Source organism: Osmerus eperlanus, chromosome 5, assembly GCF_963692335.1.
Source record: "Osmerus eperlanus chromosome 5, fOsmEpe2.1, whole genome shotgun sequence".
NCBI classification, from domain to species: domain Eukaryota; kingdom Metazoa; phylum Chordata; class Actinopteri; order Osmeriformes; family Osmeridae; genus Osmerus; species Osmerus eperlanus.
Genome location: NC_085022.1, coordinates 21,023,810 through 21,050,650, shown reverse-complemented (window position 1 = coordinate 21,050,650; position 26,841 = coordinate 21,023,810). Strand labels below are relative to the sequence as shown.

Genomic DNA, 26,841 nt, shown 5'->3' with positions numbered 1-26,841 from the left:
CCGGAAAACTTTGGACAGTAGTGGGCTCTGCACCGCAAGCTCCACTGCACCATGAGCGCAGAGCCACATCGTATCAGGGTTCAGACAGACAGACAGGCAGGCAGGAAATGGACTTGACAGTTAAACAGAGACATCCAAGCTTCACCCTGATCTCTGAGACATGAAGGGGCTTGAGGCAAACCCTGCAAACAGAGTACTTGCAAAGTGCAAGTCTTTGGCCACAAGCAATGTTTAAAGGCCAAGTTCTAGCACATGTAGTACCTGGATCACGACTGTTCTTAACAGAAACAGGCACGAAGCAGCAGTACTCTAAGCTATTCCCTTAATAGCTCAACACACCAATCAAGATGCTGCGAGGTAGCAGGAAACTTTTTTTTTTCTGTCCATCTCCCTTCCTCCCACACTCTCCAACACTCTGTATTTCCATTAGAAAGAGTATTCTGCATTTCAATCAAGGCTTTAATTAAAAAGCTGCTATATTCATGCTGCCTTCATAGGCTCACTGGAAATGCGCAGGTTCTCTTGCGAACCCTCTCACCGGTGGGCAAAATGCCGCATTTGGAAACCAAATGAGCTCATTGTTGCCTGGCTGTGGTCTTTCATCTAATTCTGCCGTGCTTAGAGTGACTGTCACCCTCTGGTAAACACTTGATGTTGTCATCACCATGTACATTACTCATATGCTTGAAAAGAATGACTCAATACACACACTGAATACTCTTTGAATTTTCCCTACAAAAAAAACCCCAAATTGGTAGCAAGTTAGCGATGAGACTTTAATACACATGTAAAAAGCAAACCATATCCATTCAGAAATGTTGACATGGTGCAAATACATAGATTGTGGTTTGAGTTTATTTTTAAGGCTAGTAGAAAAAGTCAAAAAATATTCACAACGAGCAGTATTGAAAGCAAGTACATTTTTAACATCTATATAAATATAAAATATACAAAAATATCAAATATGAATTCCCTTCGCATACGCAAACAAAAAATATGTTAACTAAGTGACAGCATACAGTCAAATCAATTTTGATAGAAATATAGATCGAAATGTATGTTTCTCATCGTATTGTGACACTTACACTGTACGGTCCGTGACTGATTTAATGAAACTGTCTCGATATCAAAGTCTCAAACGAAAGAGCTACAGCCTCTAAAAATCTTTTTCCCAACAAAGATATCTGAAGTTTCATTAATACCAACTGTGGATGCAAAGACCTAGATCACCTTGGGACTTCTACGGCCGGAAACTGCTTCTTTACCATGTCTGCCATTTGCGGATTTGTCTCTGACAACATGGTCACCAAGTGATGTACCTGCACATCAGAGAAGAAAAGAGTGGTGGAAAACGGTGTTTGCTTTCCACATAAGGGAGGATAAAAGGTAACGTCATGACTACACACAAAAGCAACTGTCACTTCTACGGTAAAACTACGTAATTCATCAGCAAATAATTACACATGGCCTTGATTAAATAGAGGGGATCCACAGCACATTCTGTGTAGGTAAATACAAAAGTTACGATATAATGGGAGTTGTTGCATGAGTCACTGCAGACCTGAGCAGAGGTAGAAAAAGGCCAGAGAGCAGATGGCTGAGCGGTGAGGGAGTCGGGCTAGTAATCTGAATGTTGCCAGTTCGATTCCCGGCCGTGTCAAATGACGTTTTGTCCTTGGGCAAGGCACTTCACCCTACTTGCCTCGGGGGGAATGTCCCTGTACTTACTGTAAGTCGCTCTGGATAAGAGCGTCTGCTAAGTGACTAAATGTAAATGTAGCAGAGAGTGCCGTGTTAGAGATGAGGAGAGGGGTCTTACCGCTGGCGTGAACTGGGGGAGCAGACTGTCTGTAGCTGACAGACACGATCTGTCTGTCAGGTACCCTCTTCCTAACAAGTCAGCCACCATGTCCTACACATGAACACACATATGGTACATATACTGTACAGACCACAGGTTACAAATCTAATCAGGCTCATCAAGGTCCCACATGACCATTCATTAGATAAATTACAAAACTAATTTGTTAAATGAGTCTCATGATGGTATAGTCTCAAAGGAAATGAATAACAGTGAGGTGTTTGCATCACCGGACAGTGAGGTGGCACATAATTATAGAAGATGGCAAATGTTCTGAAACAGGACCATGCCGAACATGGACCCCGCACATTGGTCTGTCAGTACATGCTTCAAGCCATCCTGCAGTCAGTCTACTGATACTTAGACAGGGAAGATGAAACGTCCCGGGAACGTTTGGTCTGAGAAGTTCCAGAGAAGTTCCAGAGACATTACCTTGGACAGGTGAGGCACCATGTCAGCCAGGAACTCCGTGGTGGTCTCCATCAGAGCCTGGAGCTGGTCGTCCTGTCCCTTCCCCTTCTGAGGGTCACCTGAGCAGGCTCTGACCTCAGCCTTGCTCTGCTGGTACTCCCTGTGGTACTGCACAACCCGCAGCATGCTTCCAATTAAGGGCAAGTCTAGAAGACAGATCCCACATCTTGAATGCACATATAAAACAGTACCTGATTTACATTTAGTCATTTAGCAGACGTTCTTATCCAGAGCGACTTACAGTAAGTACAGGGACATTCTCCCCGAGGCAAGTAGGGTGAAGTGCCTTGCCCAAGGACACAACGTCATTTGGCACGGCCGGAAATCAAACTGGCAACCTGATTAATAGCCTGACTCCCTAACCGCTCAGCCACCTGACCCCACCTGATGGTGCGCCAACTGAGAACCCGAATTAGAAGTCTCATCAGAAGCAAAGTTTGTATTTCATTTATGCACCTTTGTAAAACTCTCTTTTGGAGGTTGCTTTGGATAAAAGCATAAATGTAAATTTATGACAGAGTAGACAGTCAGTCAATTATGTCATGTGAACATCGGCTATCGGCATAGGCCAATCATTTTATTATAGTGTATCCCAAACATTTCCGTAAGTAAAGTACATTAATAGGCATTCTCGAGAAAAACGCTGGAATCTCACAGGTGTCTGCTTTGCGGTGGCTGTGGTCCGGGCATGCATAGAGCGCTGAGAGCACAGCCAGCGCCTGGACCAGCAGCAGGTTCTGCTCCTGTAAGACCAGAGGTGGGTCATCTGGCTGACAAAGGTCTTCACACACAACCTCACAGAGAAAGTCCCAGACTGCTTGGCCCACACCATCAGGGACGGCTACAGGGAGGAGACAAAAAACACCAACATATAGAAAAGAGATGTATATGTATTAGTTACAAGCTCCCTTCAGTCACACATGGGGAAACTGCCGTTTAAGGACATGACGACACTGAATGTGGTGCTCTCACCCAAGGCCCGAATGCCCTCATCAACAGTAGTTAGGAGCTGAAGGGTATGTAGGTAGGCTTCTAGACCTTCTGAACTCTCTAGTCTGTGAAAACAAACCACACTGGTGTCATGGAAAATCAACAATCACTGAAGCACTGATAATTCACGTAGGAATGGGCAAGGGACAGTCACTCACACTTTTCAAAATGAGGCGCGTTCCTAAAGAAATGACATACAATGCCCTTCATACATGCTGAGACAATCAATGGGAGAGCAGGTCATAAGTCAAAATAGTAAGGTACTAAAAGGTATATTTACTTGAAGAATAATTCAAGATGAATAATGATTCAAATATAAAAATCTGGCAAAAGTATAAAACGTGACATTTAATATATGCATTTCTTATTTACAGTCCCCAATACTTTAGGGGTATTGATAATACATGCTTTTCTTATGTACTGGATGTTCTGACCTCAGTTGCTTGGCAGCCTCGAGCAGCGAGGAGGCCAAGTCTGGACGGGACTCCCCATCCTCCTCGGCGGGCTGGGGGGAGATCCAGCTCTTCATCAACTCCTCGTCCAGGTCAAACAGCTTGTCCACCAGCTCCCCAACCTTCACCAACAGATCCACTGTGCAGGGCACACACACACACACACACACACACAGGACCGTTGGCTGGGAGGAATACAAACTTTCAAACTAACAAAGGAGATGAAAAGAGGGCGGAGGGGACTTACTGTTGGTGGAGCTGCTCATGATGAAGCAGAGGCTGGAGGGCACAGAGGTGTTCTGCCTTATCCGCTCCAGCCACAGACCAGACACGTCCCTCTGGGAGACACAGGTGAGCAGTAACCTGTTGACAACCAAAAACCAAATCCACACTGACTTTTAACATGATGACTTTGCTTTTCAGTGCAAACTACTTCTCTACCAGGCATGCATGCAAGAGAAAAAAAATCTATGCTTTAACCAATGTTTGTTATTTATAACTGAGCATAATTGCTCCATATTTATCTTCAGTCGCCATCAAACTCCTGCATTAGGTTCAGATGTTAATTCTCCCTCACAGCAATGAATGTGCCAGGCCACTTGAAGCACTATTTTTCTCCAAATCTAACGATGATCTACTACCTGCTCGTCTCCAGTAGAGTGGGAGGGTCTGTGTCTCCAAGGAGAAGCAACAGCACAGCGCTGTGGAGAAACAGAGACTCACACTAAGAAACCAGATCCCTCAAGAATGGGAAGACGAATGTGCTGAATGATTTTGATGTAACGTGTTAAATAGCTTTGTAGTTAAACATAATCATGTACTTGGTTCTATTATGGGGCTTAACTTGAAAAGTGCCAGTCACTAACGGTCACCCACCCGAGGTCTTTGTTCTGGCTGAGGGTCAGACAGGTGTCAGGGAAGCAGGCTATGTTACCTAAGATGCCCACACAGATCTCCTGTGAAGACAGAAATGGAAGAAGAAACGTTATGCAGACAACTTGGTGCATGTTTCAAATGAGCAGCAGTCAAGGCCAACGTGATTGGAATGGGTTTTCCTTTTACAATGTGAGGTGGGAAAATAGCCGTAAGGGTCTAATGGTTAACAGGCCACTCAATCAGGATTCCTGTTCTGGCCCACACTTTGCATTTTATGAAATTCACTCACTGTAAGACGAGGGCACTGGGATTTTGCTATGACTCCAAGCAGAATATCTGCAGCTTTGAACTCTTGCAAGAAACCTGCCACATCCTTATCCATCGCCATGTCCCAAATTTTACACAAATCATCCTCATCTTCCCTTGTCAGCTGCATCTGAGATTCAGAATCTTCTTGTGAAAAGTCCGTTACCATCTGAAACACAGTACGATCAAACCACCATAATGTTCATCGTTTTGTCCTTTCACCATCCCAAATGAAGCTAGAAGTTGTTTCTTCAGACAGTGATGATGTTCTTATTATTTAAATGAGCATAATAGCAGACATTTAGTTAATTATTTTAGTTCACCATGGAGACCTACTTGGTAATGGCTTGTCAAATCATGTGCTAGTGGGGCTCATGTTAGTAACCACTACCAAGAGTCTCTCAACGGTTCTCTTTACAACTAATAAGACTAATCAACTTATCCACAGTACCTGGATCAAACGTGTTAGGGTGCTGAAAAGCCAGTGCTTGCTGTACACCGTCTCTCCGATAGCATCCACTTCATTTTTATCTTCTGCCTGTTCGCCATCTCTTTCGGGTGGTGGGGATGGATTACGGTCCATTGTAGGAGACTGACCCAATGATGATGATGGTGAGGTGGACCTGGTGCTGGAGTTCTCATCATTAAGCTCTCCCGAACCGTCAACGTAACGATGCTCTGATTAACATGGGACAGAGATGGTGTCTAATTTAGGCCAGGCCTATGTCAAGACAATGGCTAAATAGCTTACAGCTACGGGAGTAACATCAGCAACGCTAGATAGTAGTTAAAATGACCACACCACAGATCACATCTCTGTGTGTGGCAGCTAGGCTAGTTTATGGGGTTTAGCGGGTAAACCAGCTTCTGTACGCACTTGCTAAGTTGCTAAGAACAATTTGCAAGTTAGCTAATTGCCTGTCGTGTACTAGCTAACTAACCTAACGACATACATTCAGAGTGAACATAATGATTTAGCTCACCCATTTTAAATCCGTCCTGCGATAGATGAATGCAAGCGCATACCGTCGCTTAATAGACAGATATCAGTTAGCTTAGCTAGCAAATAGTTTCAAATGAGCCTCCAACTGCGCATGGCAAGTTACCCAGGCTCGCTCCTTGTTCGCGAGATGGTACTGTCACACACCGCCACCTACTGTGCAAGAGAGTAATGCCAGTCACGGCCCACCTTAATTACATCGACACATGCTCCACTTTCTTCTACCACACCTCTCACAAAATGCTACGGTCAGTAACCGTTATGATTAGTCCCCGGGCCCAGGTTCAAACCACTATCCTAAAATGTGTTAATTGTCTTCAACTTTGATTGCCCATGGTGAATGTCGTTAAACCTTACAATATAATATTTATGTTTTATTGCAAGGTTGTTTTAGGCTACATCAAAGATGTGGACTGAAAGGATAAACTAATCCCATTCACCATTAGATCTTGATAATGTTCAATCCTGCTTCAAGTTTGAAACTGTCTCCTGCATACAATATTATATATACAATATTCAATGAATTTCTTGAGAACACATGTTTCATTCCGTTATGAGCAATACATTTAAATGTATAATTTAGAATAACATTGTTGCTTTTGTGTTAATTTGATGAATTGTTCTATGCTTTGTTGACTTAATTGAAGGAGTCATGTGGAACTCATTGGGAACGTTCATGCTGGGTGCTATTCCATTTCAGCATTTTGTATGGTGTCATAATATTGCGATAGGTCAACCCTGATTAGCCCTCAATCCCTACCAGGTATGTAAACCAATATAACATTGTCAAATTGGGCCTCCCTCGACCAACAATCTGCCTGCTGTTAAACAGAGAGGTATAGGCATGCAGCTGTCATATGCTGTGTTTACACTTGGAGTGGTTCCTACGTGCGGTCTAATGTGACAAATGTGTGTATTTTTCTTTTAGTTACATCCTCTTTCCTGGAGGAAACAGAGAGCATATCCTGGAGAGAAAATAGTGCATTGTAACTCGACAATGTAAGAGTAGTTGTAGCAATAACAGAGAAACATGTTTCTGCTATCTGATATTGCTGTTACACAAGTACTTTTTAAATGAGTTGTATTCAAGCAGACAATTGTAATTTTCATTGAAACAAGTTCAGAACAGATGGTAGATACTTGCTGGTGGCACATTCTCTTCCCTCCCCCCTGACACACCTTGTTTTTGCCATCATCTTTTCAATCTGCCTAACACTTACCTTCTCCTTAAGTTAACATATTTACTTACTTGACATTGTATCCAGAATGTTCATGTGACAGATCCTTGGCCTTAGATGGATTTTACACAGTTTTGATGTGTTTTTGATGTTCTCATCGAAGGAAACATGACATTTCCACTTTGTAGGTTACGTGATTATACTGTACTCCGAAAGAAGTAGCAAGACTCTTACTATTTATAGGCCACAGACATAATTGGTCGTAAAACATAAATTAGTAAGCATCTTCGCAAAATGCTTTATGCGGTAATCAGTGCACATTTAGGCCTACATGAAACTGAACCCATGCCATCAATGAACACTGAGGGATACTCCCAAAAGGGCGCCCATGTAGGAAATCAAGCACAGGATGTCTGGGGAGTAGGCATTGTAAAATGTTGTGTGTGTTCGTCCCCTTGTTGAACAGATGGTAGACTGGCAGGTGCCACATCCCTGTCCTTCAACACGTAATGTCCTCTCCAACCAGGAAAACTCTGAAGATTGTTGACATACTGTACTCTATTTTGGAAAGAGGTTGTTTAAATTATGTCAAGATTAAACTCTGAAGCTTTGTTGACATACTGTACTCAACTTTGGAAAGAGCTTGTTCAAATTATGTTAAAATCAAACAAACTGACAGGTTACTGTTGTGCTTTAATGAATCATTTTCCATAACATAATTGATCATGTAATTTTATTATCTGTTGTACATTATATTCCAGTAAATTCCTCAAATCAATCGTTACCTGAAACTGTCTTTGTTGCACCATCTTCAATCGGCAATGGATAAATAATTTATTTATTAATAAATTTATGTATTATGTTTTATTATACACTTGCACCTAAAATGACTTTGACCAGTCAAGTGCATGCATGATTTATTTGATAATGAATAAAGTGCTCCTTTATTAATAAAACAACAACTCAAAATAAAGTATGTCCAAAGTGTTCATACTGCATGTAAGATACATGTGCATATCCAATAAAAGAAACAACCAGATTAGTGACGGATCTTCACAATTAATGTTTCAACATATGTTTACTCAAGCCCCTTGACCTAAGGTTGACCTACATGTTCCATCTTGTAAAGGGTGTGAGCAGAGATTAGACAATCCCAATATAAAGGGCCATCTACAGGCAGTCTCACCAACACCTGCCTTGCTAATAGAAGCCCACTATGGAGTGGAGAACTTTGTGGTGGTGTATCTTGGCTTTGTCAGTAACTGGTGTTATCGCTTTGAAAGCCAAAAAGAGTAAGATTGAAAATAAATGTACCAAAAAGATTATACGAAGACTAATTGTATTCAAAGACAAACCAGATGTTACTTTCATATGATTTTTGTTGTATTGTTTCCTTTTTGTCTCTTCAGGTCGCAGCAGCAACCATGTTAACAGCATCTGCAGCACCTGGGGCAGGCAACACTTCAAGACCTTTGATGGAGAGCTGTACCAGTTCCCTGGCATGTGTGAATACACTCTGGCTTCCGACTGCCACGGGTCTTACCAAGAGTTCTCTGTGCTGATGAAGAGGAGTGAGGCTGGTGGCAACCCTACTGTCAGTTATGTAGGGGTCACCATCAGCAACCTTGACTTTCATCTGACCAAGAACTTGATCAGGGTGAATGGGGAAGTGTAAGTAGTCCATTATAATAAATAATAAAAAAAAAAAGAATTAATAATTTCCCCTGAAAATATGTCACTAAATTTTACTTTTCCAAAACTAATTATACACTATCCTTGATCTAAATTATATATTTTGTCCCTTCCAGCATCGATCTGCCATACTACAATGCAGGAGTTCAGCTGGAACGAAATGCAATTTACACCAAGCTTCACTCTAAAGTTGGCATCACTGTCATGTGGAATGGTGATGATGCAGTCATGGTAAGATACCATCAGAAATGTGTGCACTTTGACCACTTGTCAAAGTGCTGCTGTATGTTATTCTATTTATTACGATTGTAGGTTGAATTTGGTTCAAATGTTGAATAGTTTGGCTTTATTTGACTTTAAGACATAAAATGTTTAATTGGAATATACCAGATTAAATCACTGACGTGCTGTCATTGTCTATATTAGGTTGAACTGGATTCACAGTATGCCAATCGAACCTGTGGACTTTGTGGAGACTTCAATGGTGATTCTGTGTACAATGAGTTCATTCATAACGGTGGGTTGGTTTTGCAATCTATGACTACTGGTGCAGTTCACCAATACAAGGGTTAGGTGCATTCACCTTGTGTTTTTTTACCATCACAATTTGTAAGTCTGTCTTCTATTTCAGTGACTGAAACTGATGGATTTGTTGTTTACAGGTCGTTTGATAAGCCTGGTCGAGTTTGGCAACCTACAGAAAGTCCATCGGCCGAATGACGATTGTGAAGATCCTTATGAAAATGATGATGAACCTACAGATAACACACTGTTAGAAGACAAATGCACAGACTTTGTAAGTTTGTACTCAACTCTAAGTAATGTAAATGATTCAAGACTTCTACAGAAATTACGTCAGGAACAATAACATGTCAAACAGATGCTACTGTATTTCAGAAAATTTGGCTTAGTAGCCAGTAACGTTGTCTATTTCCCACCCCTTTTTCTAGCGGGTCACCTGTACCCAGCTGCTGCATTCAGAGTCCTGGAAATCATGTGGCACCCACCTGGATCCTGAGCCATACCTCCAGGCCTGCGTCCAGGACATGTGTGGCTGTGCCAACACCACAGATGATTTCTGCATCTGCAGCACGCTTGCAGAATTCTCCCGCCAGTGTTCCCACGCAGGAGGGAGTCCTCCTAACTGGAGGACATCACAGTTCTGTGGTACTGCCTTTACTTATCATCACCCTACATTTTAGAGCCTTTTTTTCTTATCAAACCAAAGATTAATTTTGATTTACTTTCTTTTGTTTGCTTGGTAATGTTGGGTTTTCTTGGTTGCAGCTAAGCAGTGTCCATACAACATGGTGTATTTGGAGGATGGCTCTCCATGCATGGACACTTGCACACACTCTGACACAAGCTCACTGTGCGAAGAACACAAAATGGACGGATGCTTCTGTCCTGCAGGTCAGTTTTTCAGGGTTTTTTTCAAATATGAAACAATGTCTCGTTAATATTTTTTTTAAACTTTTTGTTATACTATTATAAACATGTGGTCAATATTTTAGGGACGGTGTTTGATAATATCTCAAAGAGAGGCTGCATCACACAAGACCAGTGTCAGTGCAAGCATGACAAGGTCTACAACAGTGGGGATGTCTACAAACAGGACAAGGAGGAATGGTACGTTTATAAAACTTGTTTTCTCAGGTTAATATGTTTGGTAAAGGAGGAGTGACTAAGGACCAATTGTATTGTGTCATATCCTGTTAATTACCTCAATGTATTTTTCTGTCAGTGTCTGTCACCATGGCAAGTGGTCTTGTAAAAGCCTTCCGAGTCCTGCAACATGTGCAGTTGAGGTGGGGTCACATGTGACCACCTTTGATGGCAAAGGCTTCATCTTCCACGGAGACTGCTACTACACTCTGGCTAAAGTTGAGAACAAGGTACAATATAACATGTGAACCATAGATATGACTTTTAAGTCACAAAAAATCTCAATGAATTCATAAGCATTTCACTTATTTCCTGTGTCATGTCACTGTTTTGTTAGGAGAGTGTGGTTCCCAAGTTTACCATTTTGGTCCAGCTGACTCCCTGTGTGAGCCACGAGCTTGATACTTGTCTAAAGACAGTGGTGGTCCTTCTGAACAATGACAGAAATAATGTAAGTATCCTTCAAGGAAAAATATATTTGACCTTAACTTAGACACACACTTGTGTATTTATTTTCTGATGTGTGTATTTTCTCAAATAAGTTGTTGTGTCCTTCAGGCCTTGGTGTTTACAACTAACGGAAAAGTAAAGCACAATGCGGAGATTAATTTGCCCTACAGCACAGGTTGGACAATATTATCCAAATTTAATGTATCAAATGTGTTTAAGAAACACACAAACGCTTCCGTTTCTTCATGGAAATGAACATTTGCTATTGTGATCGAATCATTTTAGATTGCTTGAGAAGGGGTTAACTCTTTCCCCCCTTCCTCACAGCTGACATCAACATATTCCAGCCGTCATCTTTCCACATCATTCTCCAAACCAGCTTTGGGTTACAATTACACATCCAGCTTGTCCCCATAATGCAAGTTTATGTGACACTGGACCAGATGCATAAGATGAAGACCAGAGGTAATATAGTTAATAATCACTTTTTATCCCACTGATTATCTGTGCAAAGGTGTGTCATGTGATTTAAGGTTTACAGTATAACAACTCTCATTCATGTTATAAAGACGACCATGCCTTTTGTTTGGTGTAGGTTTATGTGGGAACTACAACATGGTTCTGGGTGATGACATGAAAAGCCCTCAGGGGATTGTGGAGGGTACAGCATCCTCCTTTGGGAGCTCCTGGAAGAGCAATCCCACCTGCCCAGACCGGGTGGAGAGGCTGGATGACCCATGTGCACTTAGTGTGGAGAATGGTACGTTTTGATTATACCTGGCCTTTTACTGGTCACATAGCCACACTTTTAAGTTATATCATATCAATGTTGTATTGTATTTTATGTTATATTATGTTAACGACAACTTTAAAAATCCTGCTCATATCACCGCAATGAATGCAAATACTGTTTTGCGTAATCCAAATGTGCAAACTAAAACAGCAGAAGAAACTGTATGTACTGTAGAAGACATATTTAAATTCAACATTGTTATTGTTGTTTCCTCAGAGAAGTATGCTGAACACTGGTGCTCACTGCTAAAAAGTCCAGAAAGCACTTTTGCTAAGTGTCACACCTTAGTTGATCCTGAAATGTACTTCAAGGTAGATATCTAATAGTTCTGATTGGCTGAGTCCTGTCTGGCTTGGATGATTGCAGCTTTATAATTGTATGGAGTCAGGTGGCTGAGCGGTGAGGGTATCGGGCTAGTAATCTGAAGGTTGCCAGTTCGATTCCCGGCCGTGCAAAATGACGTTGTGTCCTTGGGCAAGGCACTTCACCCTACTTGCCTCGGGGGGGAATGTCCCTGTACTTACTGTAAGTCGCTCTGGATAAGAGCGTCTGCTAAATGACTAAATGTAAATGTAATGTAAATGTATGGTCCTCTCTGCAGCGCTGCACATACTCCAGTTGTAACTGTGAGAAGAGTGAGGACTGCCTGTGTGCTGTGTTCTCCTCCTACGCCCGAGCCTGTGCAATCAAAGGGGTGGTCTTGACAGGCTGGAGAGAGAACGTGTGCGGTAAGGATCTCATCACAATGCCTTTTAGCATGAAAACAATCAAGACATCTCCAACAAACAATTCTGCTATTCTAACCCTCATGCTTAACATACTTTTTTGTTGTTGTTGTGGACAGACAAGTACACAACGAGCTGCCCAATATCTCAGACCTTCTCCTACCAGCTGCAGAGCTGCCAGCTGACCTGCAGATCACTGAGCTCAGAGCGACAGGGCTGCACCTTGGACTTTCAGCCTGTTGATGGCTGCTCCTGCCCTCAGGGTCTCTACCTGGATGATAAGGGTGTCTGTGTGCCCATGGATAAGTGTCCTTGCTACTATGATGGTGTCTACGTCAAACCAGGGAAGTCCATCAACGTCAGAGACGAGCATTGGTGAGTGATTGCCTACCGATGAAAAGGGAAAGTATTCCTGGTGAACATGTAACACCCTGTCCGTGATCCTTTACTTGTGCAGTATGCAGAGACATTTTTTTTTTTTACAGTTAATAATTAATTGTCAAATTTGTATAGTTAGTCACATCCGTATCGTTTTCTTCGTCAAGTATCTGCACCAATGGCAAACTTCACTGTCGTTCTTGGAGAGTTCGTCTCCGCTCAGAGAGTAAGTTGCCTCAAGTCACAACATGGCCTCACAACCTTTTTAGTACAGAACATGCATAATATGGTCTCTCCCTGTGTATGAAACATAGCTATGCCCTCTGTTACAGCCTGCCAATCCCCAAAAGTGTTCTTCAACTGCTCTACCGCTGGTTCAGGGGAGATAGGAGTACAATGTGCTAAAAACTGTAGAAATCTGGACAGTGACGACTGTGTGAGTTGATGGCCGATGATCTTCTCAGTACATGCTTTTCATCTTCCAGGGTCTTCCCTTTTTAATCAGTTGGCTTATTTTGTTTTTTTACCAGTACACCTCAGAGTGTCAATCCGGTTGTCAGTGTCCCAGTGGCCTTGTTGATGATAACAGAGGTTACTGTGTGAAAGAACATGACTGTCCATGCCTCCATGATGGGTTTTACTATGCTTCGGGGAAAAGTATCCCAGTCCAGTGCAACACATGGTAAGCTCATGTCATGATGATATGACTGATGTATGAATTATATACTGTACACATGTTCTGAATGTATTTGAATTATGTCCTTATCTAGCACCTGCAAGCGGGGACTTTGGGAGTGCACAGATAAGAAGTGCTCTGGAACCTGTACAATTTACGGCAGTGGTCATTACAGCACCTTTGATCAGCGAACGTATGGGTTTAGTGGCGATTGTGGCTATGTGGCTCTCCAGGTGAATGCATTTTGAAATCAGAACCATATGGAATGACAGAAATGTTTTAGAAATAGTTTTGCTATTTTCTGAGCAACTATTTTACCTCTTGATCTACTAACTGATCATCAATAAACTGTGTTAACATTGTCATCTGTGTTCAAGAATAAATGTGGGGAAGGGACAGTCCAGGACTTTGGAGTGATTACAGAGAACATACCATGTGGAAGTACTGGCACAACCTGCTCCAAAACTGTCAGGATTAAGCTGGGGGTGAGTGAGAATAGAACTGAAATAACACTGACAATCAGCAAAACAGCTTGTTCAAAGACAAATCACAATTGAATGTGACATTTTTGTCATAAGAATGTAAGAATACACTGTGATAACCTTATTGCTCTGACAGCGAACAGAGTTAAAACTGTCACATGGATCATATGAAGTGACGGAAACAGATGAAGGTGTTCAAATCAAATACAATGTGAGGAACGTTGGCTTGTACCTGCTCGTGGAGTCTGCTATAGGACTGTCTGTATTGTGGGATCGTAAAACCACAGTCCGCATTATCCTTGAACCACATCACATGGTAAGTTGGATCCCGAACTGCAGCTACAATTGTGCTGAATGTTTTTGACTGTTGTTATTATACTGTAATCTTGTGATCTTGTGTTATCACTACTGGATGTACTTAATCTGTCTTACTGTATCCCCCCCTGTATTATTATGGAAGAATATGAAAGGAAGGTTAAATCCACTTACTTAGAAATAGATCCTAGTTTACAATAGACTGACATCATATGGGCAGATGCCTGAATTTGTTCTCAAAAACTACAGAAAGGATTTTACACACCTCTCATTGTAAACAGGAAATGCCTTAACGGATTTACTTCCAATTCCAACGTATCTGTGTATCTAAGCACTTACAATGAAATGTATGTGTGGCTGTACAGGGAGAAGTGTGCGGCCTATGTGGGGATTATAATGGGGATGGCCAGAATGACTTCACCACACAAGGCCAGATGACTGTTAGCAGTGCTCTAGAGTTTGCAAACAGCTGGCAAACATCATACTATTGTCCAGATGCAGAAGCAAACACAGAACCGTGTGTTGCCAGACCCAATCGTCATAACTGGGCCAAAATGCAGTGCAGCATTATAAAAGGAATTACTTTCCAAGATTGCCACAAAAAGGTACACATTCTCACACACATTATTATCTTATGTAAATTAAATAAATGATTTTGAAATAATTATTTTAAAGAAATAGTACTCATTAAAACATGCATGTTCTGCACATGCTTTTTTAGGTGGATCCTACACAATTTTATGAGAACTGTGTGAAAGATTCATGTGCCTGTGACTCTGGGGGAGACTGTGAGTGTTTATGCACTGCAGTAGCGGCTTATGCTCAAGCTTGCAACGAAGCTGGAGTGTGTGTTAACTGGAGAACACCTGAGATCTGTCGTAAGTACAGATTTCTTGCATTGTTTCAATAGTTTCTGAAATAAGCCAGTGATTTGGCCAAAACACTAATAAATGAATTTCACATCAAGCCCCAAAGTATGGAGCATTAAGTTTATCCATAGCTCATTACTTTTTATTCAGTTTAATTTGTAGATAACCCATTTCCCCATAGTATTCTTCAAAACTATTTTATTATCATCATATACTATGATAAGTTTTTTTTTTCATTCTACTGCTTTATAAATATAAAATAATTCAAATATATTAATTGTTACTGCTGATATTTCTGTGCATAATCTGTTTTTATACATATTAATAATTACGCAGATTTACATTATGAAATGCTGAATTAAATAGATTTAATAAGATAGATTAGATAGATGTTTGATTGCTTATGGATGATAATGTATTTGATTGATTGCATGGTAAATTGTCTTTCATTTTACAATACAGCTGTGTTTTGTGACTACTACAATGAGCCCAATGAGTGCAAGTGGCATTATAGCCCATGTCACACACCTTGCTACAAGACCTGCTTGAATCCACAAGGCATATGCAGCAACCCAATTCCAAACCTGGAAGGTAATTCATCTTTTTGCTTTTACAACAGTATACTATTTGTTATTTTAAATAGTAAAAGGAACAAATTATCAAAAGCTAAATAATGTTATTTGACTTCTACATAGGCTGTTACCCAGTGTGCCCAGAGGATAAACCCATATTTGATGAAAAGAACCAGACATGTGTTGAAAAGTGTGACGTCTGCATATACAATGGAACTGTGTATGAGGATCACGAAGTTATTTATAATGTGACTGATAACCTGGGAATGTGCTACTATGCCATTTGCATAAACGCAACCGTAATCCATACCAATGAAACTTGCTTTCCGACACCGACCCCACCAACAAACCCATCCACTTTGCCACCATCGACAACTACCCAATCTGTGACATCTCTTACTACAACGGAAAAACCCACGACAACCACCACTGTACAGACTACCATACCTGAACCAACACCACCTCCTACTACAACTGAAAAACCAACACCACCACCACCAACAACCACAACTGAACCTCCAACTCCTGAACCAACACCAAGTGAAAAACCAACACCAACAACCACTACCACCACAACTGCACTTCCAACTTTTGAACCAACAGCAGTCCAAACTACAAAATTAACAACTGTGAAAACTACTGAACCAACACCACCTCCTACTACAGCATGTATTCCTACTTGTGAGTGGTCAGAATGGTATGACGAGGATGACAGTTCAGACAAAAGTGACTGGGAAACATATGAAAATATCACACAAAGTGGAAAGACTGTCTGTGAAAAGCCATCGGATATTGAATGTAAAGATACAACATACCCTGATTTGACCCTTGAAGAAGCGCTTAGTAGTACCAACCAAGTTGTGACATGTGATGTAAATATTGGTTTTATTTGTAAAGAAGAGGACCAGCCAAGGCGACCAGGAAAATGCTACAATTACAAGCTCCGTGTTTATTGTTGCATTATTTGTACCACACCAACACCAACACCAACCACCACCACAACTGCAGCTCCAACTCCTGAACCAACACCACCACCAACTACAACAACAACTACCACAACTAAACCTCCAACTCCTGAACCAACAACAGCCCAAACTACCAAATTGACAACTGTGAAAACTTCTGAACCAACACCACCTCCTACTACAACTGAAAAACCAACACCACCACCACCAACAACCACAACTGCACTTCCAACTCCTGAACCAACACCACCACCAACTACAACAACTACCACAACTAAACCTCCAACTCCTGAACCAACAACAGCCCAAACTACCAAATTGACAACTGTGAAAACTTCTGAACCAACACCACCTCCTACTACAACTGAAAAACCAACATCACCACCTACAACAACCACCACAACTGCACTTCCAACTCCTGAACCAACAACAGCCCAAACTACCAAATTGACAACTGTGAAAACTTCTGAACCAACACCACCTCCTACTACAACTGAAAAACCAACACCACCACCTACAACAACCACCACAACTGCACTTCCAACTCCTGAACCAACACCACCAACAACTACAACAACTACCACAACTAAACCTCCAACTCCTGAACCAACAACAGCCCAAACTACCAAATTGACAACTGTGAAAACTTCTGAACCAACACCACCTCCTACTACAACTGAAAAACCAACACCACCACCTACAACAACCACAACTGAACCTCCAACTCCTGAACCAACACCAACTGAAAAACCAACACCAACAACCACTACCACCACAACTGCACTTCCAACTTTTGAACCAACAGCAGTCCAAACTACAAAATTAACAACTGTGAAAACTACTGAACCAACACCACCTCCTACTACAACTGAAAAACCAACACCACCACCTACAACAACCACCACAACTGAACCTCCAACTCCTGAACCAACAACAGCCCAAACTACCAAATTGACAACTGTGAAAACTTCTGAACCAACACCACCTCCTACTACAACTGAAAAACCAACACCACCACCAACTACAACAACCACCACAACTGAACATCCAACTCCTGAACCAACACCAACTGAAAAACCAACACCACCACCAACTACAACAACCACCACAATTGAACATACAAATCCTGAAACAACAACAGCCCAAACTACCAAATTGACAACTGTGAAAACTCCTGAACCAACACCACCTCCTACTACAATTGAAAAACCAACATCACCGCCTACAACAACCACCACAACTGAACCTCCAACTCCTGAACCAACACCAACTGAAAAACCAACACCAACAACCACTACCACCACAACTGCACTTCCAACTTTTGAACCAACAGCAGTCCAAACTACAAAATTAACAACTGTGAAAACTACTGAACCAACACCACCTCCTACTACAGCATGTATTCCTACTTGTGAGTGGTCAGAATGGTATGACGAGGATGACAGTTCAGACAAAAGTGACTGGGAAACATATGAAAATATCACACAAAGTGGAAAGACTGTCTGTGAAAAGCCATCGGATATTGAATGTAAAGATACAACATACCCTGATTTGACCCTTGAAGAAGCGCTTAGTAGTACCAACCAAGTTGTGACATGTGATGTAAATATTGGTTTTATTTGTAAAGAAGAGGACCAGCCAAGGCGACCAGGAAAATGCTACAATTACAAGCTCCGTGTTTATTGTTGCATTATTTGTACCACACCAACACCAACACCAACCACCACCACAACTGCAGCTCCAACTCCTGAACCAACACCACCACCAACTACAACAACAACTACCACAACTAAACCTCCAACTCCTGAACCAACAACAGCCCAAACTACCAAATTGACAACTGTGAAAACTTCTGAACCAACACCACCTCCTACTACAACTGAAAAACCAACACCACCACCACCAACAACCACAACTGCACTTCCAACTCCTGAACCAACACCACCACCAACTACAACAACTACCACAACTAAACCTCCAACTCCTGAACCAACAACAGCCCAAACTACCAAATTGACAACTGTGAAAACTTCTGAACCAACACCACCTCCTACTACAACTGAAAAACCAACATCACCACCTACAACAACCACCACAACTGCACTTCCAACTCCTGAACCAACAACAGCCCAAACTACCAAATTGACAACTGTGAAAACTTCTGAACCAACACCACCTCCTACTACAACTGAAAAACCAACACCACCACCTACAACAACCACCACAACTGCACTTCCAACTCCTGAACCAACACCACCAACAACTACAACAACTACCACAACTAAACCTCCAACTCCTGAACCAACAACAGCCCAAACTACCAAATTGACAACTGTGAAAACTTCTGAACCAACACCACCTCCTACTACAACTGAAAAACCAACACCACCACCTACAACAACCACAACTGAACCTCCAACTCCTGAACCAACACCAACTGAAAAACCAACACCAACAACCACTACCACCACAACTGCACTTCCAACTTTTGAACCAACAGCAGTCCAAACTACAAAATTAACAACTGTGAAAACTACTGAACCAACACCACCTCCTACTACAACTGAAAAACCAACACCACCACCTACAACAACCACCACAACTGAACCTCCAACTCCTGAACCAACAACAGCCCAAACTACCAAATTGACAACTGTGAAAACTTCTGAACCAACACCACCTCCTACTACAACTGAAAAACCAACACCACCACCAACTACAACAACCACCACAACTGAACATCCAACTCCTGAACCAACACCAACTGAAAAACCAACACCACCACCAACTACAACAACCACCACAATTGAACATACAAATCCTGAAACAACAACAGCCCAAACTACCAAATTGACAACTGTGAAAACTCCTGAACCAACACCACCTCCTACTACAACTGAAAAACCAACATCACCGCCTACAACAACCACCACAACTGAACCTCCAACTCCTGAACCAACACCAACTGAAAAACCAACACCAACAACCACTACCACCACAACTGCACTTCCAACTTTTGAACCAACAGCAGTCCAAACTACAAAATTAACAACTGTGAAAACTACTGAACCAACACCACCTCCTACTACAACTGAAAAACCAACACCACCACCTACAACAACCACCACAACTGAACCTCCAACTCCTGAACCAACAACAGCCCAAACTACCAAATTGACAACTGTGAAAACTTCTGAACCAACACCACCTCCTACTACAACTGAAAAACCAACACCACCACCAACTACAACAACCACCACAACTGAACATCCAACTCCTGAACCAACACCAACTGAAAAACCAACACCACCACCAACTACAACAACCACCACAATTGAACATACAAATCCTGAAACAACAACAGCCCAAACTACCAAATTGACAACTGTGAAAACTCCTGAACCAACACCACCTCCTACTACAACTGAAAAACCAACATCACCGCCTACAACAACCACCACAACTGAACCTCCAACTCCTGAACCAACAACAGCCCAAACTACCAAATTGACAACTGTGAAAACTTCTGAACCAACACCACCTCCTACTACAACTGAAAAAACAACACCACCACCAACTACAACAACCACCACAACTGCACCTCCAACTCCTGAACCAACACCAACTGAAAAACCAACACCACCACCAGCTACAACAACCACCACAACTGAACCTCCAACTCCTGAAACAACAACAGCCCAAACTACGACAGCATCTGTTATCACTGGTCCAACAAAAACATCTCCATCAACAGGTGGACAAATTACCAATAGTACTACTGTGAATACTCCCAAACCATCAACACCTCATAGTACAACTGAAAAACCCACAATAACTACTACTGTGACCACCCAAAGTCAACCTCCAACCACATCTCCAACTCAATCACCAACAACAACAACCCCCAGAACTACAGAATGCATTTGTACTTTCAATGGGAAGCACTATAAACCAGGTAATACAAAAATGGCTGTAGAATAAGAAAGAGAGTCATTTTAATTGGATGATAATTACTTGATAACTTAACTGTCAATTGATTTGGTGTTTAGGAGAGACCATACTTGACCAGGAGCACATGGGGTCAGATATATGCCTTACCATGATATGCTCCAACATTTGTGAGATTAAGAATACAACAGGTCCATGTGTTGTTCCAACCCCACCTCCTCCCACTTGCCCAGAATGGGACAAAGTCGTAAGTCACTCCACACAAATGCTTCAAATGAAACTGAGCAAATACAAATGTGCTGATATTTTCATGTTATTGATGGAGTGAATCAACATTTGGTTTATTAGGATATTGTGAAAACTGCCAATTTATTGTCTTATTCTTTCTTCCTCTAAACGTCAGCAAAACGAAACATTCTTGATTTGCAACTGCACACTGGCCAGATGCATTGAGAATAATACCATTGAAATAATTCCATATGAATGTCGACCCCTTGAGAACATCACTTGTGCCAATGGCAAGAATCCAGTTCTTGTTTATGATGAGAACGGTTGTTGCGAACACTATGTGTGTGACTGTGAGTTTCTCTTCTTCTAAGTCTCAAAAATACACAGTATTTCTTTTCTTTTTTTGCTTCTTGTAATAACTGCCCAATCTTAATAGTTGGATTCATGCTATTTCTATTGCAGGTGTGTGTGAAGGTTGGGGAGACCCTCATTATATAACATTTGATGGACTCTTCTACAGTTATCAAGGAAACTGTACATACATCCTCATGGAGGAGATCAGACCTAATCACAACTTAAGAATTTATATTGACAACGTCTACTGTGATCCCACTGAGGACGTGTCTTGTCCCAGGTCAATCATCGTGTCTTATAACTTCCAAGTCATAACACTCAAGAATCACAACCTCATCGGTGCTGTGCAGTTAGAGGTACTGTGCAGTATGTTCTATGCTAAGTTATATTGACCCACTGGTTTGTAAAATTCTAACATTTGTTCATCAATTATTAAGGCTAAATTACTTGTTCTTTTGTTCATTTCATCAAGGCTCTTATTGGTGGGGTTGGCCTCGATCTACCTTTTTCAGGTCATGGGATGAAGATTATGAACTCTGGACTTAATATGGTTTTGGAGATTCCTCGTCTAGAAGTGGTTGTTACATTTGGTGTCAATGGCTTTAGTGTTGCCCTTCCATTTAGAATGTTTGGAAACAACACACAGGGACATTGTGGTAAGTGTTGAAGCCTTTTTCTACAGACCAAGCCTTTCAGTAGTGGACAATTTAGATTTCAATCCCCTTCTACATTGTCGCTAAATCAAATTTGCTTTTAAAAGTGTGATAATTTGTATTTTATTCGTGTTTGTGTATCCTATCAGGGACATGCAACAACAATCAGCATGATGACTGCATGCTGCCAGGAGGCCAGCTGGTGAATAGCTGTGCAGTTATGGCAGATTACTGGCCTGCCAAAGACCTGTACCAGCCTGACTGTTTTGTGCCACCCTTGTTCCCACCGACCGACTCACCGGTTTATCCTTCGCCGATGCCATGCAAACCTGATTCCATTTGTGAACTTCTTAAGAGCAGGTACCCCCAAAAAACACACACACATTTCAATTTGTTTTACAACAATATGCCATGCCACAGGTGTATATTTTAAACCCTTTTTTCATATTGTGTCTTCGAAATGTCTGTTACTCATGATTTTCTGTCTGGTTTATTTACACAGCTTGTTTGCAGAATGCCATCCATTTGTCTCACCCGACAAATTCTATCAGGGATGTGTTTTTGATAGCTGCCATGTACTCAACCCAGCAGTTGAGTGCACAAGTTTGCAGACTTATGCTGCTGCTTGTATTCAGTTTGGAGTTTGCCTACACTGGAGGAACCACGTCCAAATATGTGGTAAGACAACCCTTCCTGTCAGTGTGTTGTACAATTATTTATTTAATTTACATTTACATTTAGTCATTTAGCAGACGCTCTTATCCAGAGCGACTTACAGCAAGTACAGGGACATTCTCCCCGAGGCAAGTAGGGTGAAGTGCCTTGCCCAAGGACACAACGTCATTTGGCACGGCCGGGAATCGAACTGGCAACCTTCAGATTACTAGCCCGCTTCCCTCACCGCTCAGCCACCTGACGCCCATTTAAGCAACATTTTGTATTAAGGTTGCATTAAGTACCATGCAAACACATAGCTATTCCTACAGTAACAACATTGTAGTTACATAAGAACTGCTATGTATACTCCCATACTGTTTAGCAGTACAATTTATTACACAAGTGAGACTCGGTAAGGGCTGGGCTTTTCAGGCGAGGCTTACATTGATCCTATTTTGGTAAAACATCCTTCAACTGACCCTTTACAACACCCCCTTAAATCCCTCCCCCCGCAGTGTGTCTTCGTACACTTTAGTAATAATTTACAACCCTAACACTTACATAGCCATTCCTATAGACCTACAATGTTGTCACTGTACGTGTTGCTATGCAGTTACATGGTAGTTCATGTAATCTTAATGTAAAGTGTTACCAATTATTATACTGTAGATAAACCAAAACAATGTACTTTCTTTTCCTTCCTCAACAGCCAACGAATGCCCGGCAGGCAAAGTCTACAAACCCTGTGGTCCTGCAGAGCAGCCTACCTGTGATGATAAGTAAGTCTTACATGTCTGACATGTTACAAGTCATGCTTACATCAAGCATCAGGTCCCCCGGGCATTCACATCGTTCTTATGCTTTCTCTCTCTCTCTCTCTCTCTCTCTCTCTCTCTCTCTCTCTCTCTCTCTCTCTCTCTCTCTCTCTCTCTCTCTCCCCCTCTCTCTCTCTCTCTCTCTCTCTCTCTCTCTCTCTCTCTCTCTCTCTCTCTCTCTCTCTCTGTCTCTCTCTCTCTCTCTCTCTCCCCCTCTCTCTCTCTCTCTCTCTCTCTCTCTCTCTGTCTCTCTCTCTCTCTCTCTCACTCTCTCTCTCTCTCTCTCTCTCTCTCACTCACTCACTCACGCTCATCGTTCTTATGCTTGTCATTCAGGGAGACCAACCATTACTGTTTATTTTATTTCAAATGCATGCATGCTCAGAAAAAAAACAGATCAGAATACAACTAAGTTCCCTTTTACAGTCCTGCTGATACCAACTTGAATTTTACAACTGAGGGATGCTTTTGCCCAGATGGCATGAAGCTGTTTAACAAAAAGTCTGGAGTCTGTGTGGATAAATGTGGTAAGTATACACAGCATTTTGAGATTATTCTGATCATATCATCCATGATGTTAAACCAACTAAAACTGTTAGAGGCCCATTTATGATCGATGATTCTGACAAGACATTGCATTTTGTAAAATTGATTACTGATTGTGGTGCGTGTTTTCATAGGATGCCTTGATCCAGAAGGTGTACCACGAGAGGTAAATTAATGAGACGTAAAACAAATTACTACCTATTCAGAAAGGTTCAAATGAAAGTAATAGAAACCATTCTTGTCACATTGAATTAAATTAAATCAACCGCCTATTTGTAATTCTTCATACAGTTCAATGAGAGGTTTCAGTACAAATGCCAGGACTGCATTTGTGAGAAATCCACCAAGACTGTGACTTGCAAGCCTAAGGTTTGTCCAGAGTACCCTGTACCCACCTGCACTGATCCAGGGTTAATCCTTGTCAACCAGACTAATCCATCAGACCCCTGCTGCTCTAGCCTCGTTTGCCGTAAGACTCATTCAGACTCTAATCATTCTCACAAATTCTATCACATAATGATGTGCAAACTATTCACTTCAGACAGTAGAATATATGTGCAATTGCTTTTTCCACAGAGTGTGTCAGCAGTACTTGTCCATCTAACGACATGAACTGTCCGATTGGGTTCAAGCCTATGGTCTCAGTGCCTGAAGGAAAATGCTGCCCGAAAACCACATGTGGTATTGTCTTTAAGAATAACTTGTCCCAAAGTTTTTATAGCAAGAACAACAATGATTGTGAATTCCCTGTTATTTCATTGTGAGTGTCTCTGTCTCCGTATACCAGAGGCTAAAAGAGTTTGTGTGCACAACAATATGGAATACCAGGTAATAAAAGCATAAACACTCTGATATATGTATGTCTAACCAACTGCATCTAAAAAATCAATTTGTACATGAGAATAGTTTTATAATGTTAAATATTTTGAGTTCCATTTACACATTTCACATGTTTTTCCTGTTCCTAGCCTGATGACTTAGTACCAGTGGTGGAGTGTCAAGACTGTACTTGTACGAGGGAGGAGGGTGTCAAGGGCCTGTTAAAAATAGTCTGTCGCTTTCTGGAATGTGATCAAAAGTGTGATCTGGTAAGAACGAGAATATTGATTGCTCCTAGTGATATTTTTAAGCATGAAACTGTGAAGATATAAGTTATCTCTGTCAACTCACACAGTCTCACTGTGTTTTTCTCCCAGGGATATGAGTATACTGAGACATCCTCAAATGGATGCTGTGGAAAGTGTTTGCAGACGCACTGTATCCTCAAAATGAATGGAACCAACAAGTTGCTGAAGGTAAGTGTCCTTACCTGTTTAAAGAATTCTGAGTAGTTATTAATTAATCTAACTTTGCTTAAACACTGAACATGTGTGTGTGTTTGTGTGTGTTTGTGCCCACCCAGCCAGGACAAATCTGGTCAATGCCTGGCAATACATGTGAAAGTTACAGTTGCTTTAGGAATGGTGCAACCTATGTGACCACCAGCTCCAAGACCCAGTGTCCTCCATTCCAGCAGAGCAACTGCCAGCCGGTATATATTGGATACATGCAACAATTCCAATTTGCATTGCTAGAAAAATCTGGATGTCAAAAGTAAAACTTTTATTTCTGCCACACCACAGGATTCAATACAGACAGCAGCAAATGGTTGCTGTAAAATTTGTGAGTAGGATTTTCTTATTCTTATTTTATACATGAGTTCTGTTCAAAACATCTACAAGCGGTGTCACAAGATAAGAATGATATTCAGTCATATTTCAAATACAAAAATTGCCACAAAAGAAAGTATTTTTCTTGTTCTCAAACAGGTTTGGATAAGGAAACGGCCTGTAAGATAGGAAGCAAGCAAACCCGCATCAATTACAAAGGATGCCAGTCTGTGGAGGAAGTGGACATGCCGTACTGCGAAGGAGCCTGCAACACTTTCACCAAGTACGACACACATTTAACAAGCACTATAAATTTACATTTAGTTACATTTAGTCATTTTAGCAGACACTCTTATCCAGAGCGACTTACAGTAAGTACAGGGACATTCCCCGAGGCAAGTAGGGTGAAGTGCAATCAATATTAACAAGTGCACAGTGCCTGTGATGCAGACAGTGATGTCAGTGAGAAGGACACACACAGATTCTTGGAACTATAGATTGATAGTGCACATTGCCCTTGACGAAGTAGGTGATACACACACACACACACACACAGATTCCTTGAATTATAGATAGGAAATAGTGCAGTCGGTGAGTAAGATATCAGTGACACAAACAGATTTCCGTTTCTTGCATACTAAAGTTAGTGACAGTGAGTAAACTTCATAACTATGTGTGAACCCCTTCCCATCAGAGTTCAGAGTGCCTCTGGCTAAAAAGTCATTATACAACAAATCCTTCATTCCCAATGCAATACATATTCAAAACTCATGCTATTGATACATCACACACACTCTGCCTTCAATCAAAAGAACATTTTCTAACATGGCAACATATTAGACAATAAAGCTTTTTGAATCTTTGAATCTCTTTGTGTTGCAGGTACTCAGAAGTGGCTGCAACCATGCAGCAGTCCTGTTCTTGCTGCAAGGAGTTGCGCTCTTCCAACCGTACTGTAACCCTGCAGTGCCTGAATGGAGATCAGGTTCCTTACACCTATATGCACGTGGAGGAATGTAGCTGCGGGAACACTGACTGCAACAGTGCCAGCAGATGGCCTCTCCGCAAGAGCCGGAGTCTCAGATTGGTCTGAAAGGGACTGCAATTCCCCCACCACTTTGCTGTGATGAATAAGTTGTCTACCCTAGCCCCTTAGCTGTTAGCTACTGTAGATTATATTTGAAATGTAGAAATCAAATCTATTTATCTTAATAAATGCATCTGAAAAACAACAACACTGGTTCATGTTTCTATTTCTGAATAATGACATTGTAC

General features: G+C 41.5%; 2 protein-coding genes across 2 annotated transcripts; one reads left to right on the top strand and one right to left on the bottom strand.

The window, feature by feature from the left end:
• Positions 1-751: 751 nt before the first annotated feature.
• saal1 (serum amyloid A-like 1) lies at positions 752-6,090 on the bottom strand. Its single transcript, XM_062462591.1, has 12 exons — positions 5,940-6,090; positions 5,408-5,634; positions 4,940-5,125; positions 4,651-4,730; positions 4,416-4,475; positions 4,022-4,137; positions 3,757-3,913; positions 3,305-3,387; positions 2,988-3,173; positions 2,294-2,478; positions 1,820-1,912; positions 752-1,319 (listed from the first exon to the last, which is right to left on the bottom strand). Exons 1-12 carry the CDS (start codon positions 5,941-5,943, stop codon positions 1,227-1,229), a joined length of 1,470 nt encoding a protein of 489 aa, XP_062318575.1. The 5' UTR covers positions 5,944-6,090; the 3' UTR covers positions 752-1,226.
• A 2,260-nt stretch (positions 6,091-8,350) lies between these two features.
• On the top strand, positions 8,351-26,801 carry LOC134020678 (mucin-2-like). The gene is made up of 47 exons (XM_062460842.1): positions 8,351-8,426; positions 8,544-8,805; positions 8,943-9,057; positions 9,253-9,343; positions 9,489-9,622; positions 9,777-9,993; positions 10,114-10,239; positions 10,341-10,455; positions 10,571-10,709; positions 10,829-10,942; positions 11,050-11,116; positions 11,269-11,406; positions 11,537-11,701; positions 11,951-12,045; positions 12,336-12,462; positions 12,579-12,834; positions 13,005-13,063; positions 13,170-13,273; positions 13,368-13,519; positions 13,608-13,746; positions 13,891-13,998; positions 14,132-14,315; positions 14,680-14,915; positions 15,032-15,188; positions 15,642-15,770; positions 15,875-16,315; positions 16,925-18,028; positions 18,455-19,723; positions 20,318-20,671; positions 20,766-20,911; positions 21,068-21,242; positions 21,355-21,602; positions 21,719-21,902; positions 22,049-22,259; positions 22,402-22,577; positions 23,266-23,335; positions 23,798-23,898; positions 24,052-24,083; positions 24,209-24,386; positions 24,494-24,598; positions 24,705-24,745; positions 24,886-25,005; positions 25,114-25,212; positions 25,320-25,448; positions 25,540-25,579; positions 25,726-25,849; positions 26,449-26,801. Exons 1-47 carry the CDS (start codon positions 8,351-8,353, stop codon positions 26,657-26,659), a joined length of 9,063 nt encoding a protein of 3,020 aa, XP_062316826.1. The 3' UTR covers positions 26,660-26,801.
• Positions 26,802-26,841: the final 40 nt, after the last annotated feature.